The 24265-nt window shown below is 44.1% G+C and overlaps 1 protein-coding gene across 1 annotated transcript in view; it reads left to right on the top strand.

Annotated features, from left to right (window-relative positions):
• Nucleotides 1-24265, top strand: part of adgrl3.1 (adhesion G protein-coupled receptor L3.1) — a 126902-nt gene that overhangs the window by 64151 nt on the left and 38486 nt on the right. Inside the window, exons 6-11 of the mRNA XM_084005363.1 lie at nucleotides 72-86; nucleotides 1273-2061; nucleotides 16201-16629; nucleotides 19396-19499; nucleotides 20313-20498; nucleotides 21996-22034. Coding sequence (XP_083861489.1) covers nucleotides 72-86; nucleotides 1273-2061; nucleotides 16201-16629; nucleotides 19396-19499; nucleotides 20313-20498; nucleotides 21996-22034 — 1562 coding nt within the window. The remainder of the gene's footprint in view (nucleotides 1-71; nucleotides 87-1272; nucleotides 2062-16200; nucleotides 16630-19395; nucleotides 19500-20312; nucleotides 20499-21995; nucleotides 22035-24265) is intronic.

The raw sequence follows: 24265 nt of genomic DNA, 5'->3' as shown, positions 1-24265 counted from the left end.
CTATTTTTGTCTCTTGTCTCTCTATCTCTTTCCTCCCCCCTTCAAATCGACTTCGCCTATGGCTCATGCAGAAGTGGAACAAAAAGGTAAGTCTGGGAAACAAGCACGCCCAAAATCGCACATGCACACACACACGCTCACAAATCCGGGGTCGGGTGTCACTTTTTGATGCCGCCGCCTGAAGCGTTTTGTACCTCGTGGTAGAATGACATCTCTTTCAAAGTCACGGCTGCTATTTTAAGACAGCTTGATCTCCGCATATAGAGGCAATTTAGAAACACTGGTTCTCATTAGACACACTCTAGGCCCATATTATTTCATGGTATCGCACGGAATGTCACTTAACACACTCTCCATGGGGGCCCGCATGGTTTTATACGAGGAGCCAATGAACAGAGAACTACATTGACATTTAATATTTCAAATGCTTCCACGTGATACGAGAACGGTGCCGGCGCTTTGAATAGCCAATGAAAACTCAATCAATATTCCCAGCCCTTCGTGTGGAGTCGGAAATTGTTATTGGGATGAATGGGAAAACCACAATGCACATCTGGCTCGTCTCTGCTATAAATATATGTGTGAGTATGTGTGTGTGTGTGTGTGTGGGGGGGGGGGGGGGGGGGGGGAGGGGGCAACATTCCAGTTAAATTACAAAGGTCCCCATGACTCAGGTCGCACTGGCTTTCCCAGGATTTACTACATCTCCCACGTCATAAAACATGACCCTAGTATTCAAAGATGGGAATACTGAGAACCGAGTGGGAAATGAATTATTGTAACAATTGCAGAAACAGCAGGCGATAAAAGACGTGTTCGCCTCTACAGTTGGTTGCTCCTGACAGAGATAGAAAGGGAGGGAAAGGAAGAAAGAGCTATGAGACTAATGAGGATCCAGGGAGGGAAGGAGGGGAGGAAGGGAGGGAGAAGCGGGAATTGAGGGAAGGGGGTTGGGGGGGGGGAGTAGAACAAAATGTGCCATTTTCTCTTTTTCTCTTAGCTGCAAGAGCAGGGTATTATCAGTTGAATGGGAGGCATGCTGTTGCTGTTCTTAAGAATGACAGTAACTATACAACATCCAAATCACAACACAGTAAGCCCATCGTGTCATCGTCACTCACTAGCGGTTAAGGTTGAGTTACAGCACAATTTAACATTTACGAAAAGAGGCAAACATTTCACTGGCGCTGTCAGAGAATCCACAGAGAATAGTTGACATTTTACAGAGATGAATGAATCTAATCTTTTATTTTTTGTTATGTGTTCCTTCAGTGTTTCTCTGCCCTGGCATTCTGCGAGGGGTGTACCAAAGTGAACATCTCTTTGAGTCAGACCACCAGTCGGGCGCGTGGTGCAAAGACCCGCTGCAGGCCTCAGACAAGATCTACTACATGCCGTGGACGCCGTACCGCACGGATACGCTGACGGAGTACTCGTCCAAGGAGGACTTCATCGCAGGCCGTCCCACCACCACGTACAAGCTGCCGCATCGCGTGGACGGGACCGGTTTTGTCGTCTATGATGGCGCCCTGTTCTTCAACAAGGAGCGCACCCGCAACATCGTCAAGTTTGACCTGCGCACTCGCATCAAGAGCGGCGAGGCCATTATTGCAAACGCCAACTACCACGACACCTCGCCATACCGCTGGGGGGGCAAGTCGGACATCGACCTGGCGGTGGACGAGAACGGCCTGTGGGTGATCTACGCGACGGAGCAGAACAACGGGCGCATCGTGGTGAGCCAGCTCAACCCCTACACCCTGCGTATCGAAGGCTCCTGGGACACCAGCTACGACAAGCGCTCCGCGTCCAACGCTTTCATGATCTGCGGAGTCCTGTACGTGGTCAAGACTGTGTACGAAGACGACGACAATGAAGGCACGGGAAACAAAATCGACTACATGTACAACTCCGACAAGAGCAAGGAGATGACGGTAAACATACCCTTCCCAAACTCCTACCAGTACATCGCTGCCGTGGATTACAACCCAAGAGACAACCTGCTGTACGTGTGGAATAACTACCACGTGGTCAAGTACTCGCTGGACTTCGGCAACAATGGTAGGTCCTCTCTTTACTAGAACCATGCACAATAAGAAGGGAAAAAGGGTGCAGGTTTTCCCCAACAAAATGTATTGGACCAGCTGTGAGGAGATTTTTTAAATCTTCATCTTCACATACCTCGGCATATTTGTGATGCTTTTAATATTAATTCATTTTAATATTCATAATGACAAATGTTCTTTTTGTTGTTGTGACATAAGGAATACTCACAGCCACTAATCTTCCTCTAATTATTAATTCTGCAAAATGGCTTGAAAAGGAAGGAAAAGAAAAAGCACCATCTGGACTCAATTCACAGTTCTAGATGATGACTCTTCCCCACCATCTCACCCATAGTATTTCCATGTTTCTATCTTTAAAAAACATGTTTTTTAGAGATGGCCCTGATTAAAACAGTACAATTTAAATTGTCCGCAAATGTTTCTACTTTAGTCAACCAAATAATAACTCACAAAGACATTATGAAGCATAGCTTGATCTGCACCTTTGAAAGACTATCTATAATGATGTTATGCTGAGCCTTACATGTAACACTGTTACACTGTAAATGCCTCCTGCCTTTCACTGTGCCACTTTAATCATAATGCATTCCTTGAGAATGAAGCTTGGAATGTTTGGAGGAACTGCGTTCATACAGGACATCCACTCATGATGACAAGCTGAAGAAACTACTGTCAAGCGTTTATCTCCGGTTCACAGAGACCCAAATCTGCGAATGCAGTTACTTACCGCTAAAACACGACGTCAACGATAATAGGCAGCTCTTTTTCACAAAAAGCTTTGATAAACTGATTGTCTGCTGCTGTGCAGGGAGCTTACAGACAAGGTTAGCAACTAGCTGGCTGTCAACTATCTACAAAAAGGGATGGAGGAGACCAAAACAGAGCTAAAAGGAGAGTGAATATTGAACTTATTCATCTGCTCAATGTAAGAAATATGCAGCTGTTTGCTAATACGTTTGATGCAGTAATCGTATGGGGTGATGATGTGTCAATGTTGTGTTGGCAGCTTGTTCAGCTGCCAAGTGCCCAAAAAATCAATTACTGCTGCTTTAACTGTAGTTTTGGAATACATCGTCAAAGCTTACCACAAGAAAGTAGGAGTAATCTGGATGAACTTATTCAACACTGGCATACCTGAATCCGGAAATCAGATCAAATGCAAGTTAAAAAAAAGGGACAGTTGATCCTCAAAATCAAAAATACCTATTTTTCCTCCTGCCTGTAGTGTTATTTATAAATCTAGATTGCTTTGGAGTTCCTCTTGTTTTAGAGATATTGGACATAGAGATCTGTCTTGTTTCGATAAAGTTCCTACATGAAACAAGCTCACAACAAGGCGTGTGGATTATCTTGGGTAACTGGGTTATGCTTTCTGGAAAGAGATATTAGTGTAATGAGTTTTTTTTTTTTTAAATGTTTTTCTTTTTCGCTTCGACACATCACTCCATTATATTGGCGAGAAGGCAGACATCTCTCAGGCAAATATATCCAAAACTGGGCAATTGATTTCGGGGGAACTTTAAAAGGGTGATTTTGTTTAGACATTTATGAAATTGATGGATATGCCTGTTTATCGCAGCTGGGTCTGACGCATTTTCAATGCAGGGTCAGGGAGGTCATGACTTCAGTTTGCAGGTGGACTCACATTTACATGTCTGAAAGGGCTAGGGATGCTGTGCAACCCAGAGTGACTCTTTCAACTCTGGAGTCCAGTCCGTCCCCCCCTCCCCTCCTTCCTTCCTCTGGATGGAAGGGCTTAGCCCCTGGAGCCTGAAGGGCTATTTGCCCAGCGTAATTGCCTTTCAGCACCTTTCTATGGAGTGGTCAAGGCAGTCTGGCTGCACGTTTTATTAAATGATGTCTGAATTAATGCATGCTCTTACACGCAGTTAGGAGGCGCAGTACAAGGAATTATAGAGAGAGGCAGCATTAAACTTGGTTTCTACCGATCAGCAGTGCGTGCGTGAAGGGAGGCCTTGCTGTAAAATTGTGTGTATGTGTGTGTTTATGCATGCATAATAATGGGCATGCCCATGTGTTAAAACGTGCTAATGCATTTGAGAGTACGTGAGTTTTGTGTTTCTCTTTTCATGAGTGTGCACACGTGTTTATTGGTGCACACTTGAGAGTGTGATCACTCTCATAATGGAGCTCTGGGTGTCTCGGGAGGCTCTAAAGAGGAGATCAATGGGGATTCAATGTGGAGAATGACCTCCAATGCACAGCAACAAGCCAGACTGCTGACCAGCGGGAGATAAATACATACAATCAATGCCGCCCCGCTCCTTTACTCCCCTCCTCGCGCCGCTTCCCCACTCAATGAAGACAAGGAATAAATTAACTACCCTAACTGCATGATTTTCTCATTCTTCAGAAAACGCGGTGACAAGTCGATTCATTCGTGGTGTTGTCATTGTATGCAGACCCGATATTTCTTCATTCCTTCTAGACTTGTCTATGATTTTCTGTTTAGGATCAGTATGAATATATCAAGCATATACTGTAGGGTAAACGTATCCATGTTGCAGCCCTGGTGGGGTTTTTTTTTGTCCTTTTCCATACCGAGTTCAGGAAACAGGCCAGGGAAAGGGGCCATTCTGAGGGTTTCCACTTATTACTGATGAAGCATAATGCTTGCCCTGTTTTTGTTTCGGCTCATATGGACTTCTTAAAAGATATAAAATGAGACAGGAAATGGGCCGTGGAGTTAGAGTAGCCACTGAGGACTGAGTGCAACTGGGGTACAACACATAGAGAGCACCAATTAGTTTGTTTTGTCTGTCCAAGTGGCTAACAAAGGCAGCCCACTGGAAATGTAGGAGGTCATTCTGAAGAATGTCTACTGTTTAGACTGAGGTTCAGAGCAGTTTATATCTTGATCAGACATTTCTTCATCTAAAGGCAGAACGCTGCCAATTCTGCACAACTACATTTTAAAAGTCATAGTGCTTGAGATAAAGTTAAAAACTGCTGTGTTTGAGAAGACTGCCCGTTTTATTTTATAACAAAAATGTTTTCGAAAAAGAGTTTAGGTTTCTGTAATAGGTGCATCTTATGATATGATATTATGAGATTATTATTATTATTTTACAGCTCCCAACATGACGACAGCTGAGCCAGTAGCTTGCAGCTAACAGTGTCAACAGTGCAAATTGGTGACAGTGTTGACAATGTTTACCTGAAGTGGAACTGGAGGGTAGGTGCTATGCTCAAGTAACAATGCTAAAATGGCAGACGTGAGCTAGCAGTGGATCACACTCACATGCACAAACATGCAGGTGTGGCCAGCCCGGCTATGTCAACAAAGCAAAGAGAACATCGGATAACAACACACGCAGAGGGAGAGTGACTTCATTATCTGCTCAGTTAGACATAACACCACTATATTGCTACATAGCAAACTGTTGTTTGATGCTGTATAATCCCATATATTGCACTTTTAAAGTAGACACTACTGGAAGAAATATGGAATAAGCATTTAAATATTAAAAGGAAACATATTAAAAGAAGCTAAGTTTAGTTCACGCGAGGCCAACCGTTAAGGTTTACTTCCATGCATTCCATCACATCATGCAGCAGGAAATTATCTTTTTGAAATGCATATTTTTCTTCCCTTGGTACAAGAGAGTAGAAAAGAGTCTGCATTTATTGTTTCCCGTGTCTGTTTGTGATTCTTCTTTGTGTGTTCAACACCTTCCTCTCGCTGCCTCTCACACAAACACATCTGCTCACAATGGCAGGACATATTTCTTTAACTCCTGTGCTTTCCACTGTTTTACTTTCTCTTCCTTTTCTCCGGCTTAATCTGGCCTTCTTTTTTCTGCGCCCAGCCCCTCTCCCACATCACACAAAGCTATTTCATCGAGTGTCCTTAGATGTATATATTATGGAGGCCTTGTGCGTGGATGCCTACATGGAGCCAGAGTCAAAGTCACTTGTCTCCGCATCGCCCCTTCCTCCCGCCCCACACTCCCCAAACACTCTCTCACTCTCTACTGTTTATGGAGTTGTTTCATCATGTCTTCTTACATGCATATTATAGAGGCCTGCCCTACGCAAGCGGCATGGCTCCGATGAAACATTTGAATAATTTATCATCTCCAGTCTGCCTTGCCACACTTTAGAAAGTTTTCCCAACAAAGTCGCAAAATTATTCATGTTATCTGCATCTTCGGGAAAGGGAGGGGCAGACGGGGATAAAACTAAATGGATTTCAACTTGTACACACGGCCGTTTCCATCTTTGTATGACTCTAATTCTCTTGCTCATTTTCTCCTGCTGCCCAATTCCTTTCTTACATGTTCTCCTCCCCGTGCTGTGGTGATTATTTCGTTTAGTTCTTAAGTTTTGGTGAGACCATCATCTGATTCAATATTCAACAGAGTAGAGCCACCACATGCACACTGTGGTGGAAGAGGAAAGGCACGTCATTATGAACGTTTCCTGAGCAACCCTGCAGGTATTTTTGTTCCGTCGCATGGAGACTGTTAAAGAATTTAATCAGGAGGAGACAAAAAATACTCTGCTTTACAATGTGTTACAAGCACCTTCATCAAAACATCCTCGGTAACACGCTGTGCACGATAATTTCAATGCTTTTACAGGCATGTGCAATATTCACTTTGCACATATTTAAATATCTGATGCTACAATTCTCAGCAGCAAACGTTTGCACACCTATGACTCATTTTTCCTGTCTCTAATTTATGCTGTACAAACAGATAATTAATCGTGAAAAGCACAGAAGTACAAGAAAATCAACAGAAAGAAAGATATTCAGAGGCCCAATATATTAGTCTTTTTTTTCTCTTTATGCTTTGGTTTACATTGATTTAGAGCTCGACTCACAGCATTATTTTAGTGTTGAGAGCTACAGAGTTACAGTTTTGATAAAGTCAAAACACCGTGTAACTCAGTGTGACAACCATGTAACCACAAGTAAAAACTCAATTATCACAGCCCACTGCTTACTTCAGTCAAACATTTAAGGTGTCTAAAGTGATATCCTCAATCTTTATTGACCCATCGCTAAGCCCCACCCCCTGCCAAGCTGTCAGAGCTGCCATGAACCCACACTGTCACTTAAAGCACTCACTGCATAAATAGTCTAATATTTGGAAAAAAACAAATAAGTGATTCCAGATAGACAAAGCAGAAGGGTGTTTGAAGTATGTATCCAGGTTGTCAACCTGATCCGTAGTCAAAAGTAGGTTAGAGCAAATTTGTGTGTAAGGTTCCTGAACCATTTTACTGCCATTTCAATGTCTTTGGTTAACTTCTTATGTTATCTTGAATAGGTCAACCAGCCATTTTGAATGGATATATGTTTGATCAATCACAGATTTGTTTTATGTTTGTGTTCTTGAAAACATATACTTCATAAATGAGGCCAAATAAACACATTTGGGCAGAGTCACCTGGCCCTTACTTTTTCCTCTCAGCAGTTAAAACAAACAGAATGTACACCAGCCTTTTATATTAGAGCCAATGTTATAAGTAGGAATACTTACATGTGGCTCAAAGGTGTTCTGAAGATACTCATTTGAAATAAAAGACTATGAAAGAAATGTACTTGGCGACCCTAATGCAACTGCCTATGACCCACCTGTGGGTCCCGAGCCAGTCTTTGGGAATGACTATATCTCAGAGTGACACTGGTATTCAAATCTACTAAATGTACAGTTATATAGCGATGACCTCCATTTACCACTCTGACCACTCTGTCAGTTTACGGAAATTTAAAGGTTCACCTTTGAACTCTTAATGTCTCGAATCACAGAGTTCCATTTCCTAAGGAAGTCAAGCATGGCATTCCTATTGTCTTTAGCCCCTCTCCGCTTATTCACACCACCCTCCCCCATCCTCTCCTCTCCCTTTTTCGCCTTCCTTGACACCAGATTACAATCAAGAGTTGTGGCTGAGCAGTGCAGGAAACAGGCTAAAGTGGAGAGAATAACAAGAGTTAATGGTGGAAGTGGAGACCCTCTTAGGCCAAATCGCTGATTAGACGAACCCTCCGCACATTGCTGGCTCTTCACACCAAAGCCACATGTGACCGAGTGAACAGACCGTCTGCATGTACGGCCCTCGACTGCTCTGACCATTCACACCACTTGACCCGATTCCACTCTGTCAACATGAAGATGGGCTTATTCACCATGTTTTGGGCACTGTACAACCCTTGGAAATCAAAATGTTAGTCTCCCATTTTTTGGCATCGTATGACATGTCTTGTTGGATCTCATTTCCAAAATGAAAAGCTCCAAGTCACACCGTTACTTACAGCCTCGCAGAAATATTCAGTATTTTCTTCTTTGCCTCACAACCTGGAATTGAAATTGACTTTTTCTTTGGATTTTTTTAATGGGCCTACACACAATCAGTCATATAAAAACTGAAAAATGGCACGTGCATAATGTGTTCACCCCCCAAATAAGATCCGGTGTTACCAGTAACCTTCAGAAGTCACATAATTAGTTAAATAAAGTCCACCTGTGTGCAATCCAAGTGTCACATGATCTAACGAAGCACCATTATTACAAAATAGAAAGAACATGGCACCACAACAAACCGGCCGAGAGAGAACCAAAACTGACGGAGCAGGCAAGGAGGACATTAATCAGAGAGGCAACAAAGAGACCAAAAAGACCCTGAAGGAGCTGACAACTCTAAGCTGTACACTCCACAGAGCCGGGCTTGATGGAAGAGCGGCCAGACAAAGAAAGACATTACTTCTTCTTACAAAATTACAAAAAATAAGACCACGTTTGGAGTATCCCACATGGCTTTTGGCAAAGTTCAAACGTGCTTTTTCTTGTTATTTGTCCTCCTTGCCTGGTCCGGAGTCTTGGCCGGTTCGTTGTGGAGCCATATTCTTTCCATTTTGTAATAATGAGTTTAATGGTGCTCCGTTAGATAATGTGACGGATCGTGTGACGCTTAGATTGCACACAGGTGGACTTCAGTTAACCTCATGTGACTTCTGAAGTAATTGGTAGCACCAGATATTATATTTAAAAAAAACTGTCTAAATCAAAATGAATTGTAATTAGAGGTTTAAAGGCTAGAAACTAAGAAAAGGCCAAAGGGTGGGGGGTGGGGGATGATTACTTTTCCAAGGCACTGTAAAGGAGTCGACTATGTACACCAGTAAACAGTATTAGAAACGGTAACATGACGTCCACCCTCCCCCTCTCCCTTCTCCACTCTCCCTCCTGTCCTCTCCCTCCCTGCCCGTCTCCCTCGTTCCCAAATAGCTTTCGACACAGCCGTCTCGGCAGTGACTAAACTCTGCTTCAGAGAGTCTGGTGCACCTGTTCCTTGACTGCAGTGTGTCCTTATCGATTGGATTGCCCCAGCCGGGCCCTCTGCGTGCATTTTGGCCTCGGCACCGCTTCCCTTCTGCCAAGAAGCACATGCCAAATTAAGCAGGCCCAGCCAGGACAACGGGGTGGAGGGGGAAACCCACGGCCTCATGGGAAGGAAACGCAGAAGAGAGCAGCCAGCAGAGTGTGTCACCGTGGCGGTGCTCTGTTATCAGATTCCATTTTGGAAATATATTGTTTTGATTGCAAATTGGGGGGGGGGGGGGGTAAAGTGGATACAATCTTAATTTTCAAATGATGGGACATGGTGATAAATTATAAATGGCCAGGATTTTTGCTCAATGCCCACTCTGTATTCATACCTGTCATCCTCGCAGATTTAACAGATTCAACTCATGTCAGGAGTAGGACAGGCCAGTATTGACTTTAAATGAATACGCCGATGATTCCCTCCATTATTAAACAGAAAAACATGAAAAACATTAAAATTGCCTGTGCCGTTTTCCTTTTTACGCTTTGAACAAGGGGAACTTTCCCCGATTAAGGAAGAGGCATGTAATTGGCAAACTCGCTGCAGGTGTCTCCGACCTCAGCAGAAGGATGACACGATTACGCAACCGGCGAGCCAACGGGGCTGAGCGCCGATGTGTCTGTGTGTGTGGAAACATTCGCCGTGGAACGTGGCGGCGGTGGTGCCCGGCAGCCATTTTGAGGGAGGCTCTATTAGTTGAGGTTGTTTTCTATCTCCAAGTATCACCGCTTTGAAGTGCTCCATTCTGTCTTATCAGCGCGCTCGAGCCGCTCGCCACGAGCTCTGTGTGCGCACCAGTGTGTGTGCGTGTGTGTTGCAAGTGTGTGTGTGCATGCATTAGTGCGCGTTGCTTGGCGCACAACTGAAATTCTACAAGCGGCCGTTTGTGTGTGTGTGTGTGTGTGTGTGTGTGCACTGCAGCCATAGGGGTGGTGTGTTATCGCACTATGCAGCCCTATTCAATGTCTGTGCTCCCATCCAACCTAGAAAGCTTTGTGCCCTCCAGTCAGATTATCATTTTGCTGTTACCCCTCTGGATCCACTGTTCAGGATGTCTGTCTGTCTGTCTGTCTTTGTGTGTGTGTGTGTGTGTGTGTGTGTATGTGTGTGTGTGTGTGTGTGTGTGTGTGTGAAGGTAAGGAGGCAGTAACTTTTAAAGGAAACAGCAAGAAAGTAATCATCTTAGCATATTAAGAAGACCATACGAGTATAATAGACACTTGGTGTGTGAAGCCTCTGTCTTAATTCAAATCCCTCTTCTCTTTGCCTCCGTTTCACTCGTTCCCCCGTCTCGTTCACCCCGTCTGGCACTTTTCTGACGAGGTGGGAAACTTGCCAGGGGAAGTTAATTTCCCCCGCTCTCCTCCCTGCCTTCTTCTACCTTTTGTTTTGTGGATTTACGATCCCTCTGTTTACCGAGCGAGGAGTCAACAACAGCATCCTCGGCAACGGAGGAAAGAGGCGGAGACAGGCAGTCCTAGCCACAAAGAGAAACGTTGCCGCCGCCGCCACTGCCGACACACACACACACACACACACACACACACACACACACACACACACATCATGCCAGCATCCCAGGCAGGCTGACAGCATCTCTATGGCCTCTCCTGAGGTGACAGATAGACAACTCCAGGAACAGGTTTGCTGCCAGCCTGCCATTGTTTCACCTTCCCCTTGGCTTGCTGCAGGTCAGGAAAACACAACAGAATAGCACAGAATACTCTCAGCATTCCAACGGTTCCGGAGCTTTCAATCATCACAAACAATCAACAACAAGAAAACAAAAAAAACTTCTCATCCATGTCAGCAAGAAGTTGCTTTAGTTCATTCTCGACTTTGTAAACGGCAGAGGACGAAACTATTTCATCTATTAGTAGCTCTGGGGAACTGGACCATGGGATATGAGCCTTCGAAGCTCATCAGCTATTACTGCAATTGTGTCATTATGATATGCTCAACTTGTGTTATTGTTTGACAGAAAGTAAAAATTAATTATTCCAGGCAAATTGTAATTAAAAAAAGGAGTAATTGAGGGTTCTGTTTTTATATATTTGAGCAGTGCCCACTGCCACAGTGGACTACAGTTCATTAAATTCAACCATCATTATTCATTTCTCAATTAATCATACAGTTCAACCTCCGAACCACAAATTTCTTTAGATTTATGAGGTTTTTATCCCAGTTGGATCTAAGTTAGTCGTTCACATGCTGATACCAAGGTCCGAAATGACCCCTATACCACCTCAAGTGCTGGACCAGGTATCAGCGAGTACGCTAGTCTCTGCAGCGATCGGACATCATGTTATCGTGTCATTTATCAGCTCATTTAGCTCAACAGGAGAAACAACAACATGTCACACTCCTGAACAGATCTGAGTGCTGCTAGATGTGTACTGCATGATTGAGTGCAAACTAGTCCTACACACCTGCACTTAAACACTCCTGTGTACTCTCTTTTTTTCACTGATGATGCTACATTAGCATTATCACTGAAGCTAGTTAAGCTTATAGCGCTTAGCAGCCAGTGGACAGAAACGGTTAACAAAAGGTTCCATTGAGTCACATTATGAGGCTAAATTCAGAAAAACTGAGTATTTTGAGGTCAATTATAATGTTGTCATGATGCGTTCAAATGTAATCTTGTAAAATGTCGTTTTGGGCTTAACTTTTTTTTTTTTTAATACTCATTGGCATCGGATCAGTACTCGGTATCGGCCAATACAAGTTCCAGCATCGGAACATCTCTAATCTTAGTCGTGTCAGAATGATAAAAGAAGGTTACCACACCCATCGCCATTTTGATTCTACTTTCAACATCATCGACGTGCTATTTGTATGTAATGATTCAACTTCTATTTGGCATGCATATGCCATATTGTGACAGTACTTACTAATATCATATTATTGATGGCCCAGTGCTGAATAGAATAGTCAATGCTGCAGGAGAATGTTATCCTCAGGATGGAGTGCCAATGCAGCAACAGTGCAGAAAGAACATAAAGACGTCTTACTATTCTGGGATAGAATGTGGTTAAGAGCCACAAGAGGCAATGTAATATCATGAACTGAGATTTTTTCCCTCCAAAAAAACACATGTGCAGGTCATACATATAGAGCAGAAATCCTCACTGAATTTGTAACCATGTTTTTTCTTTTTTCGCGTCACGTTTGTTCTCGTGGCGTCCGTCTCGGCGAAGAGCACAACGTTTAGGTTCGCTGACATCATGAAGTTGTCACGGTGCATTTACTCAAGGCTTCCTGAGCTTAAACGCAGGAAGATATGTCAGTCCCCATGAGTACAACCTCTAGCCTTTTTTTCTCTATAAATGTTTCATGAATCTGTTATGTCATGTTCCTGTAGTTCCCTGCAGCATCTTTCACTGCGTCCTGAGCGATGCCAGTGATGAATTCATCACAAGATTACAAGATCCTTTCCCCCCCCCCACCCCCATCTAAATGCTGCAAAAGAGCAAGCAAAGTAGGACGCGATAAAGACACGGGGCGAGCGCACATGAAAGAGGGTGCTGGGAGATATACTGAAATTGAAATAGGTGGAATAAAGGTGTGGTGGAAAGAAAGTTATGTGAGCAATCAAATCAGATGGAGAATGTCAAGAGAAGAGCAAAGGAGGGGAGACAGATAGAGATGGGTTGTGAAGTGCCGTGGCCTTGCCTGTGATGCTCGCAGGCATTTGTGTTACCTCACACCAGGCTGCCAGCCCCTGTGTTTTCTGCCCTGCACTCAAATGACAGCAGACATCAACCTCAGACACACACACACTTTCTTCTATTGTTGTGGCAGAGCCCCTAATGGAGCTTCCTGTTTGAGCCTAGACACACACACACACACACACACACACACACACACACACTCACTCCGTTTCATAAGTACACACACATACACACACATGGGCAGATTGACAGCTCGTCCCAAGGCCACTGCCGCTACGCATGATTGATGGCAATGTTCCGTGGAGAATGCATGAGGCAGGGCGGCGGTGATTCAGGAACGGGGAGCAGCACAGTTTAGGTGCGGAAACACTCCATTGGCTTGTGGAGGAAGAGAACAGAACGTACGGGAGGAGCGGGATGTTTCTCGGCTGTCAGTCAAGCAGACAGACAGAGCGAGTCTGGGTCTTTGATTAAACTTTAAATCCACAGGAAGGGGCGACTTCGGTTCACGGTAAACATTATAAGGTACCCTCTCTTTGCTTAAAAACCCAAAACACGCTTCACATGTTCCCTTACTAACAAGCAGAAATAAATTGACAACATTTTGCAAAGACACTGCAGGAAAGTCATTTTGTGCACATCACACCCTGAATTTAGCAGCACAGTCGATATACAGTACGGCGAAAAACTCCACTGCAGTTATGCAAGCCGGCACGTTCACCACCCTTTCCTGAACAAAACAAACTCCCACATTGAGAGATGACAAACTCCATCACCCTTCACTGTCAGACCACAATATGGGCTTCGTCAGAAAGACACACACAAGCACCTGAGCCTTCCATTGGTGCTGAACATCATTGGAATCAAGGGTTTTTACATCAGGGCACACTTGAAGGCAACTTCACACTTTGTGGCAGCGAGCGAAGTCGCTGAATTTTCTGAGAGCCTAAAGGACTTCATCACCAGAAATCATGCAGCGTGATATCAGTACACTCCAGAAATGAGGAAAGCTCAGACATCGTTGTGGGTTGCCGTGGACACGGTGAAAAACGGTTCTCGGGAAGTTCAGCCAGGTTCGGCTGTCCCTGGACAGAGTTCGGCTCCTTACGTAGAACAAATTTTCAGCCAATGACTGAACACGCTGATGATGACATCTATAGTTCTCCAGCTTAAGTAGGAATACATGGAATTGTGGGGATTCACGTTTGAGTCGATTTGCGATTTAGGAGCGCTGCCTCTGTTTTTTGTTTGTTTGTTGCCTTTATGCTTACCTTAGGCAATTATTATTATATTATGTGTTTTAATAAGAAGATTAACTCAAAACACTGTTTTTGTCAGCTGTATGGCCCTGCAAGCGGAGCATATTTAGTGCGCTGTGTTGATTTGGTGAAATCAGTAGTTAAAAATGGAAAAATAAAGTTGGGAGCTATCATAATTCACATAATGCGGGACCTCTGCAGGTTCAAACACGATGCACTGATTGTGGGCTTGTTTTCAGTAATGAAAAAAAATATACATGTTTATTCAAAAGTACTTTGAGGCAATCTCGGGTGCATAATAATAAAGGAGTTCAGAGTGAGACGAAGCTGGCCCCTGCTTTGTTAAAGAATGTGAAAATGGGCCCCACCTGTATGCAATATTACACATAATGACTTCCAAATGAGACCCGAGACCGATAAAACGAGTCCAAGAGAATGTGAGGTAATGCTGTAAATAATTATTTCTCTCGATCCAACTTTCGATCCGACAATATTAATTGTCTCGAGTCGAAAGGGACAGAAGGTTAACAGATAGAGAGCGTTCACAAGGGGACACTAACAATTGACACAACACATGCTCCGCTCCTCTCTTCTCTCCTCCACCCATTCTTCATTTTTGCCCCCTGAACGGGGTCAATCTGAATAATTGAGCATTTCTACAATGAAATATTGACAATAAAAGAGTGGGTCATATGCATTTAAGTGACCTTCCTGCCTTGCGTGATGTCATAGCGTTATGAATCATGCATGCCACTGAAAGAGTGGTTTTTTTCTGCCAGGTTAGGCAGCGAGAGCCACTACTGTGTACCGGTCCCATAGGAAAGACTGGCAACCTTGTGCACGTTTGCAGGGCAAACCAACTGTTGGTCTCGCTTGGTTTCTTTTTCCTGATGCACTACAACACTGGTGAGGCAGAGTCAAAGCAACAGAAGGGGAAGACTGAATAAAGCAGAAAGTTCATAAGTGGGGCAAAGTTGAATATCGTTGTTTTTCCTGTGGTGGACCAATATCATATTTAATGATAATCTTGTAGGCAAGAGATGATTTAATTATCTTGGCCAAAATGATTGCGATTCATGACGTTGCCTGACAATCATCTAAAAATGCTTAAAACTCTTGAGATGGCAGCAGAACATACTAGAATCCCTTTTTGTGAGGAAACAAAGTTTTATTGCATCACAGATAGAACACATTTTTTAGAGTGAAGATAAGAATAATGTGTAATTACATTTTAAAATTAGCAACATTCCTGGAGGCCTTTTTCCCCTTTTTTATAAATCAGGCTCTAGTTTTCACTTCAGCGAAGTAGACATCTTTTTCAATTTGCGATATTCACGATTATCCCGATAATGGAAATTCACCATTATCGTGAGTACATTATATTTTACACACATTGTTTATTTGGAAACATGTCCTTAACTTGGGAAGTGATGAAGAAATAAATCTGATCTGATCTGATCTGGGACGACTACATTGATGAGGAGTGAAAACGCTAACATTGAGAAGTCCTCAGAAACATGAGCTACTCCCTGTCACAGCTGTTTAGTGCTGCGTTAAATGAGTGTCTGCAAATGTGTCCGTCACTAGAATATTATTTACGCGTGCAGGACCTTGCTTGCGTTGCTGACACACATGGTTTGCTTGATCACTTTGTTGTGCTTACTTTTGCATGCTGGGAATCCATTTTGAACTCCTGACATGAGCAGACCAATAAAACATCCGGACTCCAGGATGTTTTCCCTGGAGTCACAAATCTGCACAACACATTTTGGGTTCTGGCTCTTTGTGTGAGACCTAAGGCGCCATGTGTTTTTATGAATTTAAATCCTTTCTCTTTCTCTTTAGACTACCGCCCACCTCCCATGATGCCTCCTAACCGGGGAGGAGGAGGAGGAGGAGGTGGTCCGGTTGGTGGTGGAGGTTCCTCATCTTCTTCCACCAGCCGCACCACCACCACCCGGTCCCCTCCCTACTACACCACCCCACGGCCTCTCCTCACCACCTCCCCCGGCCAGCGCTATCGAACCACCACCACGGTCCGCCAGCCCGTCCCGGTTCCTGGCGGTGGCTCGTCATCTGACACCAACCAGATTCCCGACACCAACCAGGAAGCTCGAGGACGCCCCCCTCCGGTGGAGGTCCCTGCAGTGGCCCTGCAGCCTCCCGTGCTGCCTCCCCAAGACTTCTGCAGTCCAAGGCTGACGGCCGACATATCATGGCCCCGGACACAACAAGGCCAGACAGCCAAGCAGCCCTGCCCTGTTGGGACCCTGGGTAAGGACGCTGCATGAGTGGGTGGAATGTATAGACATGGTAGGACAAGGATGGTTGATGAGCGTGTTACTCCACATGCTGCTTGGTCCGATCCGATGACCTACTTCACACGTCCATTCTGGACTGAGGTTTCCTGTCCATATACATGTACTAACGGTGGAGAATGTCCCTCCTTACTGCAGAAAAACTAGTTAGCTACGTTTGCGTTATTAGCAGGGAGGTCAAGTAGCTGCAATAAGCCCTGACCAGGAGAAACACATGATGAACAGCACATTACTATCACTTGTATTTTCACGGTAACAATTCTGCAACTTTCAACTGGTGGATCACGGCCAGAGAGTGAGGATTTTTTTGTCTTTTTAAACAGTCTGTTAGAGTCACACGCAGTGTTCTCTATTAACTATTCAACATTTAGGCCACATCAAACAGGTATTTATAATATAGTACCACTGTCCAAGCTGATTTCCAACACATGGTAACCATAGCAACCTGATATGGAAATGGCACGTCAAGATTGTCCCGGCCAAAATAACTATGATTCAAAATATTGTACTGATAATCATCAAAATGTGCTTAAAACTCTTAAAAACAATTGTGGAATTACTCAACATTTTGTTCAGAAACAAATATCTTTAGATCATTTTTTAATTAACAAAAACAATCTTAAATAAGGTATTATAAATGATAAGGTCTCCCTGCATAAATAAATGATGAATACATTGTGAGTCTGACATGATTCTTTCTGTTTTCTTTTTAATCAGGCTGTATTTTTACATAATACCAGATAAAATAAAACCAGACTGCTTTTTCAAGTTACTCGTTACTGACGATTATCCACATAATGACAGTTGACCACCACTAAACTTATGAGTGTTTTCTTATCCTGATCTGTGATAAAATCCTATATCCTCCCATCCCTACCTCTCACTACTTCCTCTATCCAACGTCCCACACAAACACACCTCTGGCTTGTCTTTGATTACTTCATCAAAATAGATTTGTGTATATAAAACCATCTGGTCACACAAGACCCTATTTTGTGACAAAGCAAATTTAAGAAGCAGTAATAGACATTGTTGCTTAGAGTTTTTATGCTATTATCATATTTATCTACACAGTTTGGCACTTTTAATTTCAAATCCTCACTGGGAAAACCTCATGAAGGAGTTATTAATTAGCCATTGCACTCCTCTTTGAAATCACTTTTCCTCTCACTTTTGAACTTCTCTATAGAAATGTACAAGTAGTTGGTAATTGCAGTGCATTTAATTCCTTTAACTTTTTCAAAATCCTAAAAGTAGTTGCCATAGCAATTTGTACTCTACGCCCATTTCTATGTGACGCCTACTTAACCTACAGTTCAAATGAGTTTCTTTGGAATTAATTTGAATTTAATGCTAAATTGCAATGCAAATGTTATACAACTGGAGCTCCGACATCAGACTTCCTGTATGCCGGTAAGATATCCTAATTCTGATTGGAAGCGACAGTGCATCATTTTTTAATGCTTGCTTACAAGTGAAAACTTACCCTGTAAAGTAACCAATCTCCAACAACTAAATGTATTTATAAAACACATTAAAACACATGGAAGTGCATTACAAACAACAAACAGAATTATTTTTAATTTATTTTAATTGCCATAGTTTCAATACAAATATCTCCATCAAGCACTTTGGTAAACATTTGTTGTTTTTAAATAAATTTCAATTCAATTCCATCAAGAATAAATTGACTTCCCAATTAAATATTTAAAATGAAGACAAATGATTAATGTGGCCACACATAGGGAGGATCTGAAAGGCTGACAGTAAGGAATTAACTTATCTGCAGCAATGGGCAATGCTTGATCATTGATATTGATCATGGAGGAGTAAAATGTAATGGGCAAAAGTAAAATATATATGTATGTGTGTATACATTACAGCATTAGTGAAATTTTTTTTATATTAATCAATTTGTGACGGCTGTCCAGAATACCCTTTTTTTAAATAATACGCGGCAGTTCGGGCGAGGGCGAGGGCTGACTCACGGGAACCGCCATGACCGGAGGAGCACTTCAACCTCTCGGTTAGTCAGCAGAACGGGCTTGCGTCCTTGAAGCAGCAATATTCTTCAGTCACACACTCAGAGGCTTCTCCCACACGTTTTCTTCACACAAAATGTGTCATGATGAGTTCAAGTTCAAGTGCAGTTTTTTACGCCTCGTGTGGACGGTGTGGGCACACGCCTCGGTCCGGGCTCTGAGCGTGGAGGGAGGCTCTGTGTTCTCGAGTTTAGAGCAACCTCAGAGTCTCTCCCCTTAAACCCGTGTGTTGTGAGGCTAGCGTCTCAGCGCATACACACCGCCTCTCCTGCAGCACCGGCTGCAAGCCTGTATAACGGCGAGGCAGTCCAACAATATCAGCCGAAATGGTTTAATTGAAGGACATTCATTTTAAGGATGCTGTTCTCCTAGGGTACTGTTTGCGTTGTGGCCGAACAAAACGCCTTTTTCAAAAGGTTGGGTGTGTTTGTAATCCCAGCGGGTTGGGAGGAAGGGAAAAGGAATATCTGAATCCCAAAATTGAAAAGCTAACACGACACAGCAGAGGAATATCTCAACAGTGGAATATTCGGGTCCAGCCCTACAATTAGCTCACATTACACACACACACACACACACACACAAACACACAGCTTGAACCTGAGGCACCCTCAAGAGTCATCGTGTCTCCTGGTGAATGTCAGCGCTGTCTCACTCTGTTTCTTCCGTTTGTCTTGAAGGCGTGGCCACATACGTGTGCGTGGCCCATTTGGGCTACTGGGATCCCAAAGGCCCCGACCTCAGCAACTGCACGTCACCCTGGGTCAACCACATCATGCAGAAAGTAAGTCTGAATGCTGCTGCTGCTGGCCCTCGTGGCTCCCACTAGTTTAAGGGCACGAGGGTATGTGTTACGGATAAAGTCCCGGAGCCATTTCTCACGCATGAAGACACACTGACTACAGGGGAAGATCGTGGCCATGCATCCATCTTCATTTGTTAACCCTAACTCGTGTTTGAGAACCGAGAGCGTTCATGTAGCTGTCGGGGACTTGAAATGTCCAATGAGGTCATTCACTTACGCTGTGCCATCATCACAAAGGGCCAACATGCATCATGATAGGCAAACTCACATTCTACTAATTGCTTTTGCTTCTTCAAGATACTTTTGTCCTGGGATGGTCATTTCTAACATGAGCCACAAGGCTTTGGCTTTTCTTTATAAGACGAAACGAAAGAAAAAATACTCCCCGTGAAATCAGCGTTGTAGTAGAGGTGTCAAAGCGGGATTGATCTCTGTAAAGTATTACTAAATGTTTATATATTATGCTGGAAACAACTCTCGACTTGCTCCCCCCCTCCCCCCCTTCGGTTCTCGTCTTGGCCATTTTTCCAAATGTACTTCCCTCACTCCATCTGTCCTTTACCTCTCTGCCCTTCATCTCCCGTGCTTTCATTTCCCCATCTGTCTTTCGCCATACTCACTTGTCCTCCTCGCTGTCCTCTTCCCGTCTCACTAACTCTGTTGCCAACTTTCCCTTCACTTCTCACCTCGTCTGACTTTTAAAAAAAATTTGTTTTTCTACTTCCATCCATCTCTCTCATTCTTTGACTTTACTCCACCCTCCGCCCCCCCGTCACCCCGTCTGGCTCGCAGCTCCGTTCGGGCGAGACAGCAGCGATTGTGGCCAGGGAGCTGGCGGAGCAGACCAAAGGGCTCCTGCGTCCTGGCGACGTGCCATCCACCGTGAGGGCCATGGCCCAACTGGTGGAGCTGCTGGACGTCCAGCTCAGGAACCTCACCCCCGGGGGCAAGGACAGCGCCGCCCGCAGCCTCACCAAGGTACCGCCTCGAGAACCCCTTGTGTCGGAAAGTCGGCGTATTGTGAGTGATTGAGTGAGACAAATGTTTTTTCCTCGTGAGGTGCCGCTCGGGGAGGGAAGAGAGGTAAACGAAGGAATATTAAGTGAAAAAGAGGGGAAAGGGGTTGAGGGAGAGAAAAGGGGACGATATAGAGGCTCACGTTAACGGTAAGATGAATAGCGTCAGTGGTTAGAGGTTTTGTCTTACATTCATTCTTCAGGGGAAAGGAAAGTCTGTGTGCAGTTTGATGAAGAACCAAACATAACACTGGAGATCTCCGGATGATAAATAGCTGCTTTTAGACATTATTTTTATCCTCTTCTGAGGGTTCTCCGTAACTGGTTTTGCTCGACGTTATGGGTGATGGATAACTGCTTTAAGTATTTGGCAACTCTTTTCGGATCAGGACGGGAATTTAATAAAAGTCTTTGTCTCGCTGTGGGAGTTATTCTCATTAAAACATACAGCACTTGAGATGAAAACAGGCTTGGGACACACTTTCCGTCATAGCTCATTGTTTAATGAACTACAGCCTTTGAGCTACGGCTATGAAGATGCCGTCGACAAGCGGGCCTGAGTGCTTACTTCAGGATTACATTAATGGAAACTCGATCCCGACTATGCAAAGGATCTGTTTTACTACTCTGGCGGACGAGGAAAGATTATAGTTCTGTACATCGTTCATGTTGGCTTTCAATTACAGTGAGTTAAATCATCGACGAAAGGCCGACCGGCTGGCTCGGCCGGCTAATTAACTGACTGGCCGACATGATGGGCGGACTGTTTCTTGATTGGCTCGGCCGAGGTCAACAGTGATAGGCGGGACTTAGCAGCCAGATTGACAGCTGCTGCCACCTCTTGTACAGTCACTGGCTTTTTTCTCCCAGCTTCTGAATAAGTAGAGGAGGCTTTTTTTCTCTCACTGTCACAGTAACATGCGTGAAGTGAATACCGGAGCACGTGTAAGTGGAATAAATTAATCTGTTTGGCTGTTGACCAAATGGCCTGTTTAAAAAAGGGCTGTATTTGTCGGGGAGAAAGTCCTCCATAGAAGAGGAAAGGCATTCCTCTTGTTTTCAATAATGGCCCAATTATATAAACCTAATTGAGTAATATGCCCGGTTATTATGCTAATTTTTGCAAGGAAATCAAATACGACCAATCACGCACGAGTGGCGCAGTAATTAATGCCATCAATTAACTAGACAGTAAATGTAGAGAAGGAGCAGGGGAAGGAATGGAGGGACAGGAACATTCTTAAAACGGTCTGAAATGGTAGAAAGACGGTTATGGGAGAATGAATGAAAATGTGCAAGGAGAATAACAATATGTACCAAAGTGTCTCTTTGCAATGTTAATGAAGTGGGTGTGACCGCCTTTGTGTGTATATTTGTGTGTGTGTATATGTGTGTGTGTGAGAGAGAGTGAGACTCAGAGGCGTCACATCGCTAACAGCTGAACTGTTTGAATTTGCAGCTTCAGAAGAGAGAAAGATCCTGCAGGTTTTTCACACAGGTACTTCCGTTTCCTGGTATCGCTGATTACTTTGCCACACCACAGATCCACATGTTGGTTTTCTTTTTTTCCCCCTTTTTTTCCTCTTTTCTTCACACTCAGCATGTAATCTGTGTGTGATCACACATCCCAACGCTCTACGTAGAATTAATTAATTAATTAATTGTCTCGTGATTTGCATCCCAACCCTTTGAGGAGGTCGGCCATGTAACGGTTCCATTCAGATCCTGAACCGCATCGTGCTTCGGCAAGTTTTAGGTCTCCTCAAAGGGTTCGCATTCTTTTTGTTTTCATCCCCCCCCCAGAATCAATGGTATCTGATAAGAGGCCATTATCAATATTACTAATGGCTCATCTATTTTGCAACCTTGGCAGCAGAATTGCAAACAGGCCTGTCTGGGACCAGATGATTCGCTATCCATCTCCATTCAATGAAATGTCCCCTCTGCTGCTCATTCGGAGAGAAAGAACCGAGTGTGATGGATACTCTGTTGCATATTGCTTGGTCACGGCCTTAACAATTATTAATACCAGCTTGTGTTCATTTATTTTCGGTCCTTGTTGGTCTTGCCTGTATTGATGTTTGTCCATGTTGATGCCGAGGGCTCACGCCTTTAACGCAAAATCATTAAGGCATGTTTCTGGTCAGCTAAAAAAAAATCGCTATTCAGGACATCAAAAGAGCCCACCTTCCTCACCCATGTGCTGTAGATAGACCGCAGTCTCTCTTTTCTCCCTCCCTCTGCATCCTCCAACACACACACACACACACACCCTTGATGGGCTAGCTCTTTTTCTCCTGATGCAGGCCTTTTTCTACCCCCTTCTCTCCCCTGGAAAGTCTTAACGTCAGCACCAGTCAGCAATGTCACATCACCGAACATGGCTCAGGACCGTACGCGAGCTGACACACACACACACATACACAAATATATTATCAACAATGATCTCGTGCCGTCGCGTCAAGAACAGTCGTATCGTTCCCTTAATCCGATAAATGCTGAATTTCAAGGACGGGCTGCTTTCAGACAGGTTCAAATAAAAAAAATACACTCCGCCGCACACCTCGGGTACTGCAGGGGGCCTGGGAGTGATCGATTCTATAATTAGCCTTAGTAATGTGAAACAAAATTATACCAACAGTCTCTTACTCTGCCAGATAGAAATGTGCGTGATTAGGGATGTGGCGTGGCGCTGCCCTCTCCTCGTTAATTATCTACAGCACTAATTGCCAAGTGAGGAGAGTGGGCAGGAGGTTTGGGTTCTTAATAGAGACAAAAAATAATTGAATTCCCTTCTTTCCTTTTCTCTCTCTCTTTCCTTCTCTCTCTCTCCCTCTCTCTCTCTCTCTCTCTCTCTCACACACACTCACACTTCATCTCTCCTCTTCCCTCGCTTCGTTTGGGGAACTGGGGACTCGTTTCATGTATACTAAATTGGCAATTTATTCATGATGAAGTTGGTGGTGTGGAGAGGCTTTCATGCTGTAGGGTGGATTGACGGAGGGGAGGTAGGTTCTGCAAGGTAGACTGAGGAAATAACAGGGAGGGAGGGTAGAAATTAAACTGAGTCAAAGATATTTAAAAAAAAGGGAATGTGAGAGAAAGAGAAAAAAAAACAATAAAAGGGGGCAGCGAGGAGACAGCGATGCTCAATGACAATGTCTAATTTGCCCTCTATTTATGGATGGCGGGTCAGAACATGGCATGCTGTGAATTTAAAGCCTGATTTAGCTGCAAACTCATCCTGTCAGGAAAGACAAACTCCAACAACAACTGACAGATAAGCTCGCTTCTCTGATGAAAACATTTTCAAAACATGCACTGTCTCAGAGCTCAGCCAAGCGACTAAAAGACGGGAAAAAAGAATCCATTTTCTCCTCCACCCTCGCCCCTCTCCGTACTTCTAACATCCAAACTCCGTCATTTTACAAAGCGTGTCCTGCTGCGCACGAGTGTACACATACTGTACATGCGTGTGCATGTGTGCTCGTGCGTGTGCCCACGCTCCCCCTTGTGTAGCTGGGAGTAGTAGAACGGCCCGGCTCTAGTCTGTCTTGCCACTGCTGTTTACGCTGGATTACCCCAACGCTTCAAAGCATTTCACTTCTGCCCCATTTACTGCCGCGCTCATGTGTGTGTGTGTGTGTGTGTGTGTGCACGCACATGCCTACCCTGTAACACATAGTCACACATAGACACACACAAACGACACCCTTATCTGTCTCTGCA

This window comes from Eutrigla gurnardus (assembly GCF_963514095.1).
Source record: "Eutrigla gurnardus genome assembly, chromosome: 3".
Classification (NCBI taxonomy): Eukaryota; Metazoa; Chordata; class Actinopteri; order Perciformes; family Triglidae; genus Eutrigla; species Eutrigla gurnardus.
Note: the sequence above shows the minus strand (reverse complement) of the source record. Positions and strands in the feature narration are given on the sequence as shown.